This window comes from Poecilia latipinna, unplaced genomic scaffold (genome assembly GCF_001443285.1).
Source record: "Poecilia latipinna isolate Pla-1442-1.1 unplaced genomic scaffold, P_latipinna-1.0 Scaffold562, whole genome shotgun sequence".
NCBI classification, from domain to species: Eukaryota; Metazoa; Chordata; class Actinopteri; order Cyprinodontiformes; family Poeciliidae; genus Poecilia; species Poecilia latipinna.
Genome location: NW_015113178.1, coordinates 125,586 through 143,663, shown reverse-complemented (window position 1 = coordinate 143,663; position 18,078 = coordinate 125,586). Strand labels below are relative to the sequence as shown.

The 18,078-nt window shown below is 40.2% G+C and overlaps 3 protein-coding genes across 4 annotated transcripts in view; 2 read left to right on the top strand and 1 right to left on the bottom strand.

Moving 5' to 3' along the window:
* The window catches only part of txlna (taxilin alpha), an 8,729-nt gene extending 6,184 nt beyond the window's left edge, over positions 1-2,545 (top strand). For both annotated transcript variants that reach the window (XM_015041684.1, XM_015041683.1), the window contains exons 9-11: positions 462-554; positions 636-731; positions 1,676-2,545. In XM_015041684.1, the coding sequence (XP_014897170.1) occupies positions 462-554; positions 636-731; positions 1,676-1,993 (507 nt within the window). In that variant the 3' untranslated portion in view covers positions 1,994-2,545. The remainder of the gene's footprint in view (positions 1-461; positions 555-635; positions 732-1,675) is intronic.
* Positions 2,546-4,568: 2,023 nt separating this feature from the next.
* eif3i (eukaryotic translation initiation factor 3, subunit I) lies at positions 4,569-7,579 on the top strand. Its single transcript, XM_015041682.1, has 11 exons — positions 4,569-4,685; positions 4,967-5,059; positions 5,145-5,232; positions 5,345-5,410; positions 5,581-5,730; positions 6,293-6,420; positions 6,629-6,739; positions 6,815-6,904; positions 6,980-7,053; positions 7,156-7,248; positions 7,332-7,579. Exons 1-11 carry the CDS (start codon positions 4,683-4,685, stop codon positions 7,411-7,413), a joined length of 978 nt encoding a protein of 325 aa, XP_014897168.1. The 5' UTR covers positions 4,569-4,682; the 3' UTR covers positions 7,414-7,579.
* A 670-nt stretch (positions 7,580-8,249) lies between these two features.
* On the bottom strand, positions 8,250-16,153 carry LOC106953123 (probable histone deacetylase 1-B). Its single transcript, XM_015041681.1, has 12 exons — positions 16,105-16,153; positions 14,165-14,277; positions 12,883-13,000; positions 12,721-12,795; positions 12,450-12,588; positions 11,142-11,283; positions 10,975-11,067; positions 10,786-10,894; positions 10,327-10,707; positions 10,089-10,244; positions 9,391-9,436; positions 8,250-9,043 (listed from the first exon to the last, which is right to left on the bottom strand). The coding sequence occupies exons 1-12, from the start codon at positions 16,151-16,153 to the stop codon at positions 9,016-9,018; spliced, it is 1,449 nt and encodes a 482-aa protein (XP_014897167.1). The 3' UTR covers positions 8,250-9,015.
* Between the last annotated feature and the right edge of the window lie 1,925 nt (positions 16,154-18,078).

Sequence of the window (18,078 nt, the reverse complement as noted above, 5' to 3'; positions counted from 1 at the left end):
CATGCATGGTTGAGAAATCCTTTACTCTCCCCTGGCAACCATTCAGATGTGCAAAATATATGAGTGGACCTAGCTCCGCTTTCGAGGCACAGTTCCTCCTCAGAGCTGCCATTTCCAATACTGAGCTTCTGCGATCCCCCCTCTCAGCTCCTTCAGACTAGCCAGCAGCAATTAGCAAACATCTGGTGTAACTGCACATCAGCTGAGCTCATCATACGAGCTATGTATCAGTGAAACGCTGGTAAAAACATTAAAGGGTGAATAAAGGAGAGAAGTTGTGATGATGGTATTAAAATTGGGAGTTTTTTTGTGTAAAATTAGTGTTTTGTTAATCAGTCAAAGCTTATAAAGTATTTTGTCATATTTTAGAACTTACTTTTAAAATTGCTTAAATTTTCCTGTGGGAAAACTGTACAAACATTGAATTCAGCTCTATAACTATGGCTGCCGTGTCTTTTTAGCTGTCGCTGTACACGGAAAAGTTCGAGGAGTTCCAGACCACCTTGTCTAAGAGCAACGAAGTCTTCACCACCTTTAAGCAAGAGATGGAAAAGGTGTGGAACCTCAGCAGAGATGTTACTGGAGTTATTTCCACCGTTTTCTAACATCACTCTTTGTTTTCGTCTCGCACACAGATGACTAAAAAGATCAAAAAGCTGGAGAAAGAGACGGCAATGTACCGCTCCAGGTGGGAGAGCAGCAACAAGGCTCTGCTGGAGATGGCTGAGGAGGTACAACCCTTTTTATGACTGCAATTATATCAAAAAGAAAGCAATAAATATTAGAGAATTTATGCTTCTTTGAAGGAGTTGGTATTGAAAGCCAGTGATGCCAAAATGTCTGATTGGAGCCCAATACAGAAAATTCTTGCTTGAATTAAGGGCGCGTTGACACCAGCCCTGTTTAGTCCGTTTTAATCAAACTCTAGTTAGTTTGCGTAGAAAGTCCGGTTCGTTTGGAGAGGCATGAATGGGTTATTGAATGACGCAGACTAATAAACCAAACTCTGGTAAACCTAAAAACACAGATCTCTATTTGGTTAAAGTGAACAATGATGTGGTTCGAATGCATATGTGAATGCCAAGCAGACAGAAACCACTCCAAAAGCAGGAAGCGAACTGTAGTGCAAGGCATTCTGGGTAAATGCAACCAAAATAAACATGAGTCTTGCGCTAGCAGGGTGGTGGTCTTTTACCAACAATGAAAGAGAAATCCTACAACCGCTAATGCTTGAACCCACTCCATTTTTGTTTATATTTTGTAAAGAAGAAAGTCGTGCTCATTGTCGTTTTCTGAGGTTTTTGTGTCGTTTCCTTCAGTGGTTATTGGTGCAGCGCCCTCACAGGTGAGGAGGGGAACAGATTTTTCAAAGGGTTTCGTTCGTTTGACACAGTGCAGCTGAAAATGTGACAAATGTTGCAGTATTGTTCCCCCAAGTGCACCAGACTGTCAGGTGTGAAAACACACTTAGATTTGAACTGATAATCAATAATGACCCAAAATACACGGCCAGCGCTTCAGAGATACTATTTACATCAAGAAATATTCATGTCTGAGCAGAAAATCCTGATTTTGACAGATTCCAAAAATATCTGTGTGAAAATAATCCTAGAAGTTGAAAGTACAGCATTAGGTGTTGGCTGGCTGACGGGTATTTTTCTGTGAATGTCTCCAGAAAGCTGTGCGGGACCGGGACTTTGAGGCGCTTCAGGGTAAAGTCCAGCGGCTCGACAAGCTGCGGCGGGCGCTCAAAGTGGAACGAAACGAGCTGAAAAAGAAGGTTCAGAACCTGAACGGGGACAGCGGCGCCGGAGGGGCCCCCGCCTCCGACCCCGGGACTGACTCACCCTCCCCCCCACCCACAGACTCTCTGCCGGAGCCCAGCAGCTGTCCCGTCGCAGACTCCACTTCCTGTCACTGCAGCCCGCGGCCAGACACAGACGCCCTGCAGGAAGAGGCGGGGCCCCCGCCATCTCTTCCTGCGCTGGAATGAAGCAGGGGCCGCCTACCGCTTCCTCCTGCCCCCCTCCACGTTCAAACCACCAGCCTGCAAGCCGCTGCTCCTCTTCTGGAACGACAACAGTTAGCTTCTAACAGCGCGGTTAGCTTGTGTCTTTCCACTCTGTCCACTCTCAAGACTCAGCAGTTCCTCCGAGAGGATTGACAGTAGAAACTCGTGATTCACTTCAACTTTAGGGTGTGAACGTGCAGCTGGTGTTAATATGTCGACTAGAGCAGGGCTTAAGGAGCCGTTTGTGTCGACACAAGTCAAACTGGTTGTTGGAGAGAAGAGGTTGTTAGCCTGTGTGTGTGTGTGTGTGTGTGTTTGGGGTTTTGTCTTAGTGATGGTGTAATGGAAAGGGTTTCGTTCTAAAAGACACTTAAACATTCACTTACTTACTTTTTGTGCGTCACAACATCTCTAACCTGGAACATTCTGAAGGTTCTATAGAAGTAATGAGGGAAATTTTGGGGATCTTTTTCTTTCTGGCCGCATACATTTTTTTTTTCTTTTTTTTTACTCTAGTCCGTTTTTATGGTACAGCGGAGTATTAGGGCCATGTTAAGAAAATTAAGAAATGATAAATAAAATTTTGAGAATAAAGTCGAAATATGACTGTCGTATTATTTCAACTTTGTTCTCATATCATTATTATTATTGACTTTATTCTTGAATATTATGACTTTATTCTGTCATTAGTGTGGCCCTAATACTCCATTGTAATTTCCTGATCACATTCCTTTGGTTTTTTTTCGTTTTCTTTGTTTTATTACATATTTTTTCATTTCATTTTCATATTTCTTCCTGTCTAAATGCTACTTTTGCTTTTTGTTCCTTCTGTTGTTTTTTTTCTTGTGCCCTTTTTTCCAATTTTGTCACATTCCTGTTTTTCATTATTTAAGGTTTTACTAACTCCATAGATCTGTGCTTATTTTGTTTTCCATTAAATTTTCACTTTTTTCTTAGCTTCATGAAACTTTTCAATTTTGTTTTGATTTAATTTTCCTTTTCTTTTGTTTGTTTTTTTTTTTTGCTCTTTTCTCATGGCCCTATTTCTTTTGTAAAGCTACATCTTTACTTTTGTTTTTGGCTCCATAGGTTTGTATTTATTTTATGGGTTTTTTTTGTATGACACTATACATATATATTTTCTTTCATTTAGCCCGCTTAAATTCCAAAATCAGATTTTCCGCTCTTTAATCTTTTGAAGTGATCCCCTCTGATGCTTGTATTGCCCTCTCCCCCTCTTCTTTCCTAATTTAATCTGCTCTCAGTTTCATTTAGAATATGTGAAAATCACTTTAGAGTCCATTTAACTAAATTTGCCATTACTGCGTCTGGGATGCGTCTGTTTGTCTGTTCCACGCTCTGATGATGGCAATAGCTTGTAATCAGGTTTCAATCAAGAGAATGTTCAAGTACCTCTATGCAACGCTTGCATCTTGGTTTTATTCTAAGGCAGTCTCAACTGACGAGCACTTAGCTTGAATGTATATTCATTTATGTATGTATATACTTTAAAACTCGACTAAATGCTTCATAGCAGAAGGCCTTCTTGTGGGATAGGGGTCGATTTGGACCCTTAACGTAGAGCTGCTCTCGTCGCCTGGGTTTGAGTTATACGTCGCATCTTTCTGATGCTTTTGAAAGGTGCGCTGACTGAGCCAAATGGGGGGGAAATGGAGTAATATTTTTTTTCTTTTTTACTTCTGAAATGTTTCACTCACTAACATGCCAGTTTCTCATCTGTATGACTCATGATTATGAATATGTAGCTATGGTAAAGTGGTGACAACTAAACCAGAAATGTCTAAGCTTCCTTTCTTCCATCGTTCCACAAAGGCGCATTCATTGTTATTCACTTCATTTGGGCATAAGAAGGAACCAAAGATGTTTCCTTTTGTCTTTTTTGCAGTACTTTTATCTGACCCTGTATATTTTTCTTGTTCAATAAAAGAGCAGTGTATGTTTGAGTTAATCAATGCCTGGTTGATGTGTTTAAAACTGACTGAATTGGAATTCACAATCCTGCATGCAGTTTTACAAGCTTTTTTGTGTGGTTCCAGGAACTGATGGTCTGACGGGACACCCCCATCACTTCCCTGTTGCCCACCTTTGTACACAATATGGAAAGAGTTTATTGTAAGAGCAGTACATTGTCATAAAATATTAAAGTGTGGAATCTAACAAATATTTAATCTGTTTTGACAATGATCAGATGCATTTATTCCTGTTGCTTTCCTCTGAAGCATGTAGACATGTTTGTAAAAATTTCCCCAAGATGTCCACACAGTAATTAATATGTATGGAAGTATTAAGCAACAGTACAACATAAAGTCGTTTTTTTGCCACTATAGTGGCCTTTATTTGTCTAAGTTGATAGGAAGAAGGGCGTAGAGGGAAATGAAGGACATGGGGCAAATGGGAATTGAACCCGCGACAGCGGACTAAAGCCTGGGTTTGGTTCACTTGCTCCCCCTGTGACCCACCTGGTGCCCCGGGTTGTGCTAACACGTGTTAACAGTAGGGGGCGCACGATGTTGCTTTTTGACACAAGAGTGACGTCTATTTCCTTTTCCGCCGCGGCTCCGGCGCCTCACACACGAGTGTTCATCTTTTCTCTGTTGACGTGACGCCTAGTGAATAAACCGAGCAGACTGACAGCGCTTAGCCAGCAAAAATGGTGAGTATATTTACCAAGAAACATATTCCGACACTTGGTGTCTTATTTATTTTTTCATTCTGTATCTGCCAGCGTTAATTCGGCTAGCATTAGCTTAGCTTTGACGCTAGCTGCGAAAGAGACTAGCTGCTAGTAGGAGTAATTATAGTTGGGCAATGGGAGATGTTGTCACACTGTTGCTTAGCGGATTTGTTGAGCTAAATGAACCTTATCTAGCTTAAATACACACCCTGTGGTAAAAGGCTAGGTCTTATGCTAAACCGGGTGTTCTGTGTTCCCAGAAACCCATTCTACTGCAGGGCCATGAGAGGTCCATCACTCAGATAAAGTACAACAGAGAAGGAGACCTGCTGTTTTCCGTAGCCAAAGACACGGTGAGTCCAGACTTGTGTTGCGTTCGTGTAACCTCCGTAACTTTTGGGATAAAGCTGCTTCATCTCATTTAATGTTCCACTCCAGGTAGCCAACGTTTGGTACTCCGTGAACGGAGAAAGGCTCGGCACCTATAATGGACACACTGGAGCGGTGTGGTGTGTTGACTGCGACTGTATCCTTCCATCATCAGGACCTCCTTCTACGCCTCTATGGGCTCTGATGGAGCATGTTATGGCTGTATGCAGGATGTGACGTTTAGTGTTGCTTTCTTAACTTCTCATCAGGGGACACCAAGAATGTGTTGACGGGATCAGCAGACAACAGCTGTCGCCTGTGGGATTGTGAGACCGGTAAGCTAGCAAGGCTAGCATTCCTCCTGGATGCTAAAAGCTAACATAAGGAAACCCTAGAGGAGTGTGACGTCTTCTCTGGTTATTCCTCTCCCCTCCCCCAAAGATGAGAGAAAAGTAAAGGTATGGTTACTTTTACTTTTGTAACACCCTGCCTGTCTCTCCCGCAGGTAAACAGTTGGCTCTCCTCAACACCAACTCTGCCGTCAGGACGTGCGGCTTCGACTTCAGCGGCAACATCATCATGTTCTCCACAGACAAGCAGATGGGCTACCAGTGCTTCCTGAACTTCTTTGACCTGAGAGATCCACAGCAGATGGGTACAGATACACGGTTATGTTTTCCAATTGGACTTCACCAAAACAGCATCTAAACTTGATCCTCAAGGAGAATGTGACATACATAGGTCAAAGCTCAGGATATTTATACACTATATACATTCTAAAGTCAGAGTAATTATCCAAGCAGGAGGCTATTTAAATGATCCATGCTCTTAGGCAGTTGGGTTTATGTAAATGCTTCCTGAGTTTGACTTTGAGTGTTTCTTATTTTCCTGACATTATTTGATAGTGTTGTGAGATTTATTTGACTGTGTGTAATTTCATCTCGCTGTTTACAATTAGTTAAATATTGTAACTGATAGGTTTTTCAGCCCTCTTGCTGCATTGTGCTTGCCAGTTTCTCTATTTAGTAGCATAAATGCTGCTAATATCCAATCCATGTGATCGTTATTAGCAGCAAAAAGAAAAAAAAAAAAAACACTCCCAGACTGATGTTGCTTCAAATAAAAAAGGTTTTTGACCCACATTTACTGTTGAGAAAGAATTCAGATTTTTATTAAATAATTTACAATTTCTACCATTCCTACTTGTGTGTCTGCAGAGGACAACAACCCGTACCTGTCCGTCCCCTGCAGTGAGTGCAAGATCACCAGCGCGGTGTGGGGGCCTCTGGGGGAGTTCGTCATCGCAGGCCACGAGAACGGAGAGATCAACCAGTTCAGTGCTAAGGTTTGACTAACACAACTACGTCAGGCTCTGCCCACCTCTGTAGATACGCCATAAAAGTCATATCATGATACCTACTGTGATGTGTGGCAGTAACAACGTATATCACAGTATGTTTTTGGTATAAAACTTACAATACAGAGAAAAAAGAAGGGAAAAAAATGACTAGTGAAGATGTGGTTTGTCCTCACTGGGCTGTGATCTTTTCCAGTCTGGTGAAATTCTGAAGAAGGCGAAGGAGCATACCAGGCAGATCAATGACATCCAGACATCCGTCGATCTCACCATGGTGATCACTGCCTCCAAGGACAACACCTCTAAAGTGAGACTCGCATTAATACGTTTAAACACATTAATAAGTGTACATTTAAACACTAAGTTTCTGTTGTCCTCTTAGCTGTTTGACTCCAATTCTCTGGATCACATCAAAACATTCAGGACAGACAGGCCTGTAAACTCTGCAGCCATTTCTCCTATAATGGACCATGTAAGACATGACTCTTATGGACTACGGTCAATCTCCTTGTTGTCATGGCGATGTCTGACTAAGCATTTTGTTAAGGTGGTGATGGGAGGAGGGCAGGAAGCCATGGATGTCACCACAACCTCCACCAGGATCGGCAAGTTTGAGGCGAGGTGAGAGTCTGAAGTTATTTTCATGTTTAAAGTTGATAGAAGGAAGAAATATATATTTTTTTGAAGGAGTTATTACTTATATGTGTAATTTCCTGCACTTAGGTTTTTCCATGCTGCATACGAGGAGGAGTTTGGGAGGGTCAAAGGTCATTTTGGCCCCATCAACTGTGTGGCGTTCCATCCCGACGGCAAGAGGTACAGCCTGACTACTAATGCCACTTTTTCTAAAAATACAGAAGAACAACCCAGTAACAAACTGCTTGATGTTCCTGTTACAGTTACAGCAGTGGAGGAGAAGACGGATACGTACGAATTCATTACTTTGACCCACAGTACTTTGACTTTGAGCTGGAGGCGTAACCAAGCAACCCTTCCAGCTATCAGACTCAATCCAGACAAAGGAAAACATCACTCGCCTCCAGTGCTTTGTACTGAACTATAATTATAAACTTAACATTTGCCAGCAGTAATCACATTTAACTTGTAAACTCCAAATCTTATCAATAAAATAAGGTCAAGGAAAGGATGGTTTGTTTCAGTTTTTGTCATCACATATAAACATCCATTTTGGTTTTATAACTGAAGATTAAATTAGAATGTAAATCGGTTTCTTGGTGACGAAAAGTAGTAATCCAGTTTTTTCCCAGTCCTGCGATACATAGATCATTTCGATACTGGCTGAACTAGGAGCCAAATTTATGTCACACACAGTGAGCAACATTAGGTTGTGGCAGCATCAAAAAGACAACCTATGTAACAACCAGGAGTTAGGGAAGCATGTCAGGGGGAAAACGTGAAAAAAGATTTTATCTTGACTGTAATTGAAGCACCAACTCTTAAATTTGTCACCATTTTGGCTCCCAGTGAAAAACACTTGCAAAACAGGAAATTTGTGTTATGGCGACCAATATAACAATCGCAGTACACTACCAATAGCAATGAAAATTGTAAATGTTTTAAGGTCTGAAGAGAGAAATCAGAAAAGATGTTTAAATTTGTGGCAAAACTGATATATACAGAATAAATTAATTTTGTAGCATAAATTCAATATTTGATCCCATCCCATGACATTTAGGTGTAGTTACTCCTAAAACAAAATTCTGCCTTTCCTGACACCACATGGCACTGTCTTTACATTCTTATGCAACTATTATATTACTATATTTGTAATTGTGAACATATACACAAAAAAACAATTGGATCCATTTTCTTTATTTTTTTATGACAAAGATATGATAATGCACATTTCACAAGGACACAACTCCAACCAGCCACACTTTGAAAGCCCCTCACTGGCTTTCTCTACTTTTCTGTAAAATGATACAAAATCTCTAAATAAGTCATTTGCTCAGCATCAGCCTCTTGAGAGGGTCCCACTCACTCGCAAACATAAAAACAGCACAGAAAGGAAACGGGTTCACAGAGCAGATATTCCTGGGAGGATGAGCCGACCGGATTCATGATTTAAAATAACTTAATGAGCAGAGAGTCAGGACTGGTGGAGGGCAGAGACTAAGAAATATGTACATGCTGAAGGTGAGATGATGATTCTAAGCATGCATTCACTGATGAGTTTACGGTAAGGTGGAACTGCTTGCCTAGGGCGGGCTTTTGATGCTTCATAAATACTTACCAATAAAAAAACCAAACAGGAAGGCCCCACAGACAGGCTTTAATCAGAAATCCCAGCATGGAAACAGTTTTCTTATCACAGCAAACCTGATGTCCACAAAGAGCTCACAGGGGTTGGAGGGAATTTTACATCTCATACAGTGGGTGGCAGGTGGGTGGGGTTGACCTCCATCCCATCCACCTGCTGCTCAACTCGTGTAAACAATGGAAAGCAGGTTTGTCTGCAGGAACGAAGGAAAACAGGAATACAAAAAGATCCTCTGGTTGCAGGAGGAAAACAGGAATCTGGGCTGAGGACAACAGGACAGACACTTCTCCCTCAGGATCACTTCAAGTTGTCTTTATCTCCTCTTTTGGTCTGAAACACAAACATAATCAGACATCACATAATGGAATATAATTCATTTGATTCAGTTTCAACACTGTGGCTTACAGCTAGTTCAAAACTAAATCAGAAAGTCACAAGAGCAACAAAAAGTGATTCTTAGTGCAGAAATGTGACCTATTGAAAAATACATCCATGTCACCACATGATCAGGTCTTCACTTTTTGAAGTAAATATGTTAAATAAAACCTTTCAATGACAGCAATAAGTTAAATTACAGCTAAGCCTGTCATGATATTTTAAATGGTTGTGTGTGCTTTAGCTTCTCCCCATGGACAGTTAAAGCTGTCCATGGGGAGAAGCTTTAACTCTGTTCTTACCCAGATGTGTCCATCTTCTCCTCCTCTTTCTCTTCCTCTTTGACTTCTGGGAAACAAACAGAATGTTAACTCAGAAGACAGACCAAAACCAGAGAGTTTCTGCAGGTTTCACTAACTCAAATTTAAGACCTTTTAAACCCCATTGCTAATGGAGTTTAACATCTGTATCATGACTGAAATGTACTAAAGAAAATGGCAAATAAATGAATCACATGGATTGGTAACAGAAATGAAATGAGCAAATGTACAGACAGAACATTGTCCAGTCACTATATTGATATATATTCATCACTGCAATAAGTCGCCTACATACTAGCTTGTTTTCATCCAAACGTTCATCGCTATTCTTTAAAGCACATCAGTCTGACTCTCCTTGTTCTTATTTTCACTCGTTTTGTGCCAAAGACTTTGTTGCTGTGACCATGGTAACCCTCCATTAGAGGCTTTTAGGTCAAAATAGGACATGTGATTAATCTGCATTATGTGATATTAACATGTCAAACTTTATAGATCAATCACGTGTTTAAACCTGAAGCCATGTTGCTTCTCTTGCTCTGCTTTAACTCCACATGGTTACATCATCATCAAGTGTTGCTGCTGTTTGCCACTAAACTACAGGTCTTTATCTCAGGTCAAATTTCTATTGGTTCTACTGTTTATATCATGAATTACTAAAGAGATAACAGGACTGCTCTTACCTTTCTTTTCCTCTCCTTCCTTCTCTTCCTCCTTCTTCACTCTCTTTGCCTTTTTGTGATTGGCTGCGTTCCTGCGGCCGCCACCTTGCCCCTCAGCCTCGTCCTCAGAGTCTGAGAACTCTTCCTCACAGGCTATCCTCTTGTCGTGGGCCCGGACTGCAACACAGACTCTCATCAGCGCCCCCTAACGAACAAATCCAACGCCTGCGTGTGTGTGTGCGTGTGTTAAATCTCTTACTGGAGACGCGTTTGTCAGGGTCCTCCTCGTCCTCGTCTCCACTGTCGGGGTGCGGGGCGTCCTCGGGGATGGCCTGCATCTGGACTCCGGGGGCGTGAGGCAGCATGCGCAGGTTCTCAAAGAGACGCTGCTTGATCTTCTCCAGATACTCGTTGGTGTTCTGGTTGGTCATGTTGGACGGGCTGATGTGCAGCTTGAAGTCGGGCCCAAAGTATTCAAAGTAATCGTTGTAGGGCAACTCGTTGGGGATGGACGAGTCCAGGGCCACAGCCGTCTCGAAGGTCCAGCAGCGGGCGACGTTGCGGATGGTGTAGCCGCCTCCACCCAGCATCAGCAGAGGTAGGTTGAAGCTTTTGATGTACTCCACGCACTTGGCATGGCCTTTAAGAGGAGACGCACACATAGTTGAATTTATAACATGTTAAAGGAAGTTAGCGTCACTCTGAGACGTTGTCTCACCTTTGATGGTGAGGTTGAAGCAGCCCAGTCGGTCTCCAGAAAGAGAATCTGCTCCACACTGCAGAACCACAGCACTGGGCTGGTACATCTCCATGACTTTAGCCATAATCTAACACAAAAACAACATTTAATCAAATGTGTGAACTTCATTTGAGGAATTAAGAGGTATTGAAATGAAAAACAACTCACAGGTTTGAAGATGGCTTCATAAGACTCATCGTCGATGCCGTCTCTTAGAGGGTAGTTTACGGCGTAGTACTTGCCTTTTCCTGCTCCGATGTCCTGCACACATTGAAATGGCTGGATTAACGTTCATGACGTCTTTAACGTGTTGGAGAAACACTCAAGAGACTCACCCTCAGATCTCCAGTGCCGGGGAAGTATTCCCCGTATTTGTGGAAGGAAACGGTCATGACCCTGTCTGTGGTGTAGAAGGCCTCCTCAACGCCGTCGCCATGGTGGATGTCGATGTCTATGTAGAGCACCCTCTGGTGGTATCTGGAGGGAGTACAGGGTTCAGGTTAATGCTGCTTCAACTTCACACAAAGGAGGGACAAATCTGGAGCATTGAGCCATTATGAATACTATTCAATAAATTTAAATAATCCAAATAAATATTTTTAGGTACATTATCTTTATACTCAAATTAAACACAATATAGAAAGAAAGTGGCATTTAGTGGCATAAGAAATAATTTTGGTGATTCTAACTGACTTAAAGCAATAAAAGTTTAGCCTGATTTAACTTCAGATAGTAAGAACATTTTTTGTCTTTTTATAAATAACATTTTCCAAATTTCTTCTTTTAATTGATTGCACTTCATTACAAAACTGTGCAGTTTGGATATAAAGCACTTTCTCTGACTTTATACAGAAATCAATGGCTTTCCAAACCTTGAAAACACCTCAATTAAAGTCAAGAAATTTCAAGCGCCAGGTAAAATTGTCCTTGCAGGCCTCCATCTCTCGCCAAAACAAGTAACCTAAAGTTTCACATTGTCAGATTACAACACCAATCTGACAGAAACTCTAATAACTTTATTTTATTGGGATTTGATTATTTCGACAAACCAGTAGTGCCACAAAACTCATTTTTGTTTGCAAAGCAGCTCAAGACCAAATTTAACCTCAGTTTTCAACTCATGCCAAAGAGTCTCAGTTGGATTGATGTCTGGACTTTGACTGGGCCATTAACACATGAACATGCTTTGACCCAAACTATTATATTCTCAATTCTTTTTTGCAGCAACTAGCTTTTGTTTTCAGGATTGCTGTGTTTTTAGCTCCATGCTTCTTCCTGTTAAACCTGACTGCTTTCCATCATGATGGACATGACGCTGCATGATGCTGCCACCACCATGATGTGTTTAAATGTTCATGTTTCTACAACTAATAGAAACCTGAACACTTGTTTACACTGGCTGCTCTGAACTGACTGAACAAATTAAAGTTGTTTTTACATGTCTGACCAAAGTTGGGAAGCTATTGATGTATTTCAGTGAGCTGTACTTGTGCAGAATAATCAAATCAATTTGTAATTCAGTATATTTATTTAAAAAAAAAACAAATGTAAATCAATTCAGCTGTGTCTCTGGATCAGTATCCTACTTGACACGATATGAAAAACAGAAGCAGCCAGAAGCGGCGGTGCGGTGTTGGACTCACTTCAGCAGCTCCAGGATGGCGAGGACGATGTCGTTGACGTAGCAGAAGCCGGACGCCTCAGACTTCTTGGCGTGGTGGAGTCCTCCAGCCCAGTTGATGGCGATGTCCGTCTGCTGCTTGTTCAGCTTCACTGCTCCAGCTGAAACAAAAACAGAGTTGGACCCAAATGTAAGGAAAAAAACCTCCCTCCATAACGATCTGCAAATCAAGCTAGAAATGATACTTAAGACTATTAGAGAAGAAGACGGATCATCTAAGATGGATAACTCACCGACTGAGCCACCTGTCGAGAGCTGGCAAAACTCAAACAGACCGTCAAAAACTGGACAGTCCTCTCCGACATTAACTGTAAGAAGAAGAAGAAAACAGAGAATCTGACTGAGTGAATATGAGGCGAGCAGCAGGAGACAGTGGAGAAGAAAACTGGACGCACATCTCTGCATCTGTTTGCTGTACTCAGACATGTTGTCTGGACGGATGGACCTCAGGAACTTGATGTAGTCGTCACTGTGGTACTTGGTCATCTCTTCAGCGCTGGCTTTGTGTGGCCTCTGAAAGATGAACAAAAACAAATTTAATTACGACTGACGTAAAGATTCATACAGTCCTGAAAATGTATGGAAAGTATCTGTTAAAGAAAAAAGAATCATGACAGAAACCACAGAACCTTTTGGTTTATGATTCAAGTCAGTATCAGAAAATGTTTGAGCTGTCTGAAGCAGTGACTTAGTTTTATGTCTATAATTTAGCACAGCTTTATGTTAACTTTTATTGAGGGACAAGTGCGATATAAGTGATTATTTTATAGTCTTTTCTTAAGTATCTAAAGAATTGCACCCAAATATCATTGTTATGACAACAAATATTGTTTTATGCTCTTTGTTAATCCAATCCTGGCTTTTTTTCCACCAGCAGTTAAAAACTGAACCATTTGTAGTTTTTATTTAACATTACACTGATGTTGCTGAATGCAATTAACTTCTCATCACTTTTCCATCAAATCAAAGACCTCAACTACCTCCTTTAGCTTTAGCATCCCTACAGCTTAAATCTGTATCAGAAGTGGGCACAAAAGAAATTAAAAATGAACAGAAAAGTCAAATAAATTATTGATGGCAGTGTTTAATCTTAATATGGGGAAAATAGACAGAGACTCTATTGCCTTTCAACCACACATATTGAACAAAATTTTGTTGCAAGACTCCAAAAATAAACAAAATAATAAAAAAAGAAAACTAGTTAAAAATAATGTAAATATATAGAATAAAAAATATATATTAATGTTTTATTTAACCAAATATTCCATCCAAGCATTCATTTGCTCTTGTTTTATTGGACAATGACAGCTGATCAAGTGTAAAAACAAATCTAAAAAAAAATTAGTAACGGAAAAGATTTTGTATTAAAGACAAAAAATAAAATGGGACGATGCAACCAGACGTTTCTCTTTGTAAAGAGCTTCAAGAAACCAAATTAAATGCTTAAGTTAACTATGTTAAATGTCTAGATGGCAGGAAAAAGGAAGTATGCCCTATTGGAGCGTTACATTTATACTCTAAAATAAAAAATAAAAAATGGGAAGAAATTTCTCAAATTCAATATGGCTGCTGAAGAGGTTTCTTAGAAAGACTGTTTCTGATCAAAACTTTAAAGTTTTAGTTGTACAGTACAGATGAGTGATCAAACTGGGGCTGATTCTGTTCTGTTTGACTCACATAGATCTCCATTTTCCTGTAGAGTCCGTAGTTGAGGAGGAGGTTGTGCGTCATGCGGATCCTGTGGGGCTTCATGGGATGACNTTGGCCGTAGTAATAGTTCCCCACGTCACCTGCAGNAGATATAATGGGTAGGTTGGTCAGCAACCAACGTTCTGAGGCTAAGAGAGAATCTTTTTTTTTTTTTTTTGGCAACTACGCCTGTCGCAGTAAATCTAATAATGATTGATTAAAATGAGCTATCACTTTTTTCTCCTTTCTCTCTGTGTTTCTACCAAAAACTGGATGACAAAAGTCTTCAGTCTGGTTTTTTGTTCCCAACTAGATCCGTTTTTAAAGACAATTTTGTTTAGAGACTTCATTAGTCATTGTATTTGTTGTTTCTGACGTTCTATTTATTTTGGATATATTAAATGTTGTCCAGTTCCGTGTTAAATGTTCATTAGAATTTAAAGTTTATTGATGTTTGCTTTATTATGCTATTACCATTATGTTGCTTAAAAATGGTCTCAATAACAATATTATTGTTTATCACAATGATTTCTGGGACAATTTATCGCCTAGCAAAATTTGTTAGACACAAATCCATCAATCCATTCATACATGAGTTGGTGTTTTATTTTATATTCTACTCACTGTACTGAAAAGAAACATAATTAACTTTTTTAGATACTGAACATCATGAAGTATCCAAATCAATTTATGATTTAAATAGATTTATGAAGTGTTGCAAAATTTGGGTTTCATACCAGCAAAAAGTTTTACATATTTTTGGTTATGACTACATACCAAAAAATACAAAAGAACACATTTTTTTTTTTTTTTTTTTTTTGCGTTTTGAGGCTGTGCATAATAGTAATCCAACACTTCCCCTTCCTATCTTCGGTCACCTGGCTGAAAAAAAACACCTCTTTACAAGTATTTCCAACTACAAAACCCCCCAAAACAAAACAAAATAAATGTATGGAAACCAAAGGTGCCTGCATTAGGAAAAATAAAATTATGTAATGTTCAAAATACTTTCCAGCTAAGCATAGTCAATGCACGCCGCCTCTTGAAACAAATCCAAGGGATTCTTGCTACTGTGATACAGCGCACACCGATATCGCAAATCTGATTCGATTTATCGTGCAATCTCCAATATTTCAGGAAATGGGTATCTTACGTGCACATGAGTATTAAAATGCGCATCCAAATGAGATCCATCTTCAATTATTCATGAGCATCCCGAATCATGCGTTCACACGACACAATGGGAATACGGAAGTAACGATCAGATGTTTCGGTACGAACAGGGCTTTTCCACTTATTTAAAAAAACTGGCTTCAAACGATCAATCATAAACAGGACAAAAATGCAGTCGTCAGCGCAAATGCAACACTGGCGGGGTTAATTTACAGTTTAAAACAGCAAATACGCAACAGTACAATGACAGGCAGTATTAAAACGATACTTATTCCCAGTTTAAGTATATAATATATGGCTTAATCTTCTCCCAAATCCTTTCGGAAGATGAAGCGAATTAAAGCAGCAGAGTGCATCCTTCCTCACTTCTCGGAAGTTGTTAGCGAGTTGGAGGAACATTGTGTGATTATCACCGCATAGCTTCATCTCCCCATTTATCATTATAGTTCTAATGCACAAATACAACCCCCATAGGAGGCTTTAATAATTTATGAAAAGTTGTTTTAATATTGAGTGACCAAAAATTAAGCCGAAGAGACAACAACGTACTGGGTCCGGAATTCGGGCTAATAGCTAGCACGGCTAAAACAAGCTAGTTAGCAAGCTAACGTTAGCTCCCCAACACCGGCTTCAGAGCTGGACCGCGCTGCAACACTTAAAACCCTGACACAGGAAAAATAAAACCCCGAAGTTTTACACGCCGTTTACGACATTTGAATACGAGAGCGAGTAAAAGGTCCAAATGAAGTATTTACCGTCATAATAATAGCAAACTTTTTTCTTTGTTCCTTGAGACAGCGCCATTTTACACCGGTTACCCCACTGGTTCGCCCGCTTGCCGGGTTCTCCGTTGCAGGGGGGAGGTCGCGCGGAGCTCCTCTCAGCCAATCACACAGCTCACCCGCCTCAGTGGGCGGAGCCGGAATGCAAACCGAGGACCACCGAGGAATCAGCTCCAGACTAAACAATGGGTCTCCACCTCTAATGATCTTGAATATTTTGCAGAACGCCTTCAGTAAACCATCTTTTACTGATATCATTTTACAGTTTTCAGTGATTTTGAAAAAGTATTTATGCCTATTAAGCTTTTTCAAACTTTGATATAATTAATCAGGGTTTTATTCTACAGACTAACACAGCAATGCAATGGTTTGCAAAAAAAAAGAAAAAAAAAAAAGAATAAAAGTCAGAAAACTTCAGAAGTAATCTATTGTTTTTTTAATCGATGGTATCCATCAAGGGCCATTCTTCCAGGACTGAAATCGTGCAAGGCCAAGACCAGAACCTCCAAGACAGAGGTCTAATGTTTAGAGTTTGACTAATATTTCTGTACATTGTTTGTTTGTTTTTGTATACCACAAATGCAAAATTAATGGAAAAACTGAATCTAAGTTATTAAATGGAGCCACACATTGTTACATAGTCAGGATCCTGAAAACCTGGAAGGTTAGTCAGCCCAGAAACAGATACATCTTCTCACAATAGTGAAATAATTATTTTTTGTGTAATTTTTAACCTTTCAACACACAAGTAAAAAAGAAAGACAATCCCAAAAACAAAATAAACAAAAAGAAAAAGCAAAATAAAGAGAAAACAACTAAACTAATTTAATATTCAAATGGGGTTGAATATAAAAGTATGGCATACTTTTCAGATTTCTTTTTCTTTTAATCCTTCATTTTCCACTTTACATCTGTCAGAACGATAAGACAAAATGTGAAAACATTCAAGAGGAATGAATCCATTCATAAGGTATTATAAAACCAAAATTATTAGTAGGAGAAAACAAATGTTTGGCCTTAAAATTAAATAAACGCTGACAAACCTATTCAAGCATATTGTGGGAGAAAAGAACATTCATTTCAATTTAAGAATTGCAGGGAAGACCGAAACGGGAGACTCCACCTCTACCCATCAAATTCCCATCCAGTTGAGTTTACTTAATAATATTTCTGTATATTCCTTAAAAGAAAATGACAACCAATCCAACTTGTGTTACAGAACCTGGTACAGATACATATTCTAGACAATAGGTGGCAGTATAGGCCCATGCATGTACGACCCAACTTCCAAACGTGTGCAGACACCTTCCCTGCTGTCTGAGAAATAAAAGCATGGACAAAGTGACGGCCTCACACAGATCACGCTCTGCAAATCAAACAGTTATGCGTAGAAGAGACAAAGCACAGTAAACGGGCTCAGATTGGAGCAGCTATGAATAATTTTCAGCACACTGCCTCCCAGAGAGAGACAGAGAGAGAGAGAGAGAGAGAGAGAGATGGATGGTTACGTCAGCCGGTGATTTGTCTGAAGATTTTACTAGAAAATTAAAAAAGACTTCCTTTTATCTGAGTGTGAGAAACAGAGAAGTCAAGAGGGAGCTCCAGCTTCCAAAATTCCTCCTTTCATTCATTATGGAGGCTGAATTTGAATGCAGCTGCGATCTCAGCACATCATATCACATGAAATAGGTCAGTTGAGCCGGAGTCGGAGAGCCGCGCTCAGCTATCCATTTTCAGGAGGCTGCTGGCCGAAATCCATCGATGTAAAGAGGGTGGGGGAGGGGGGGTGAGAGGAGGCGTCGCAGAGAAGGGGGGACAAACACAAGGGGGTCAAGAGGTCAGTGGAGCTACAGCATCAGTGGTGAAGCCTTCACTATTCACTGCAAGCAAATAAATGCAATTTGAACAAAGATAAATGCAAGTTAAATGGAACCAAATACGCTAAAG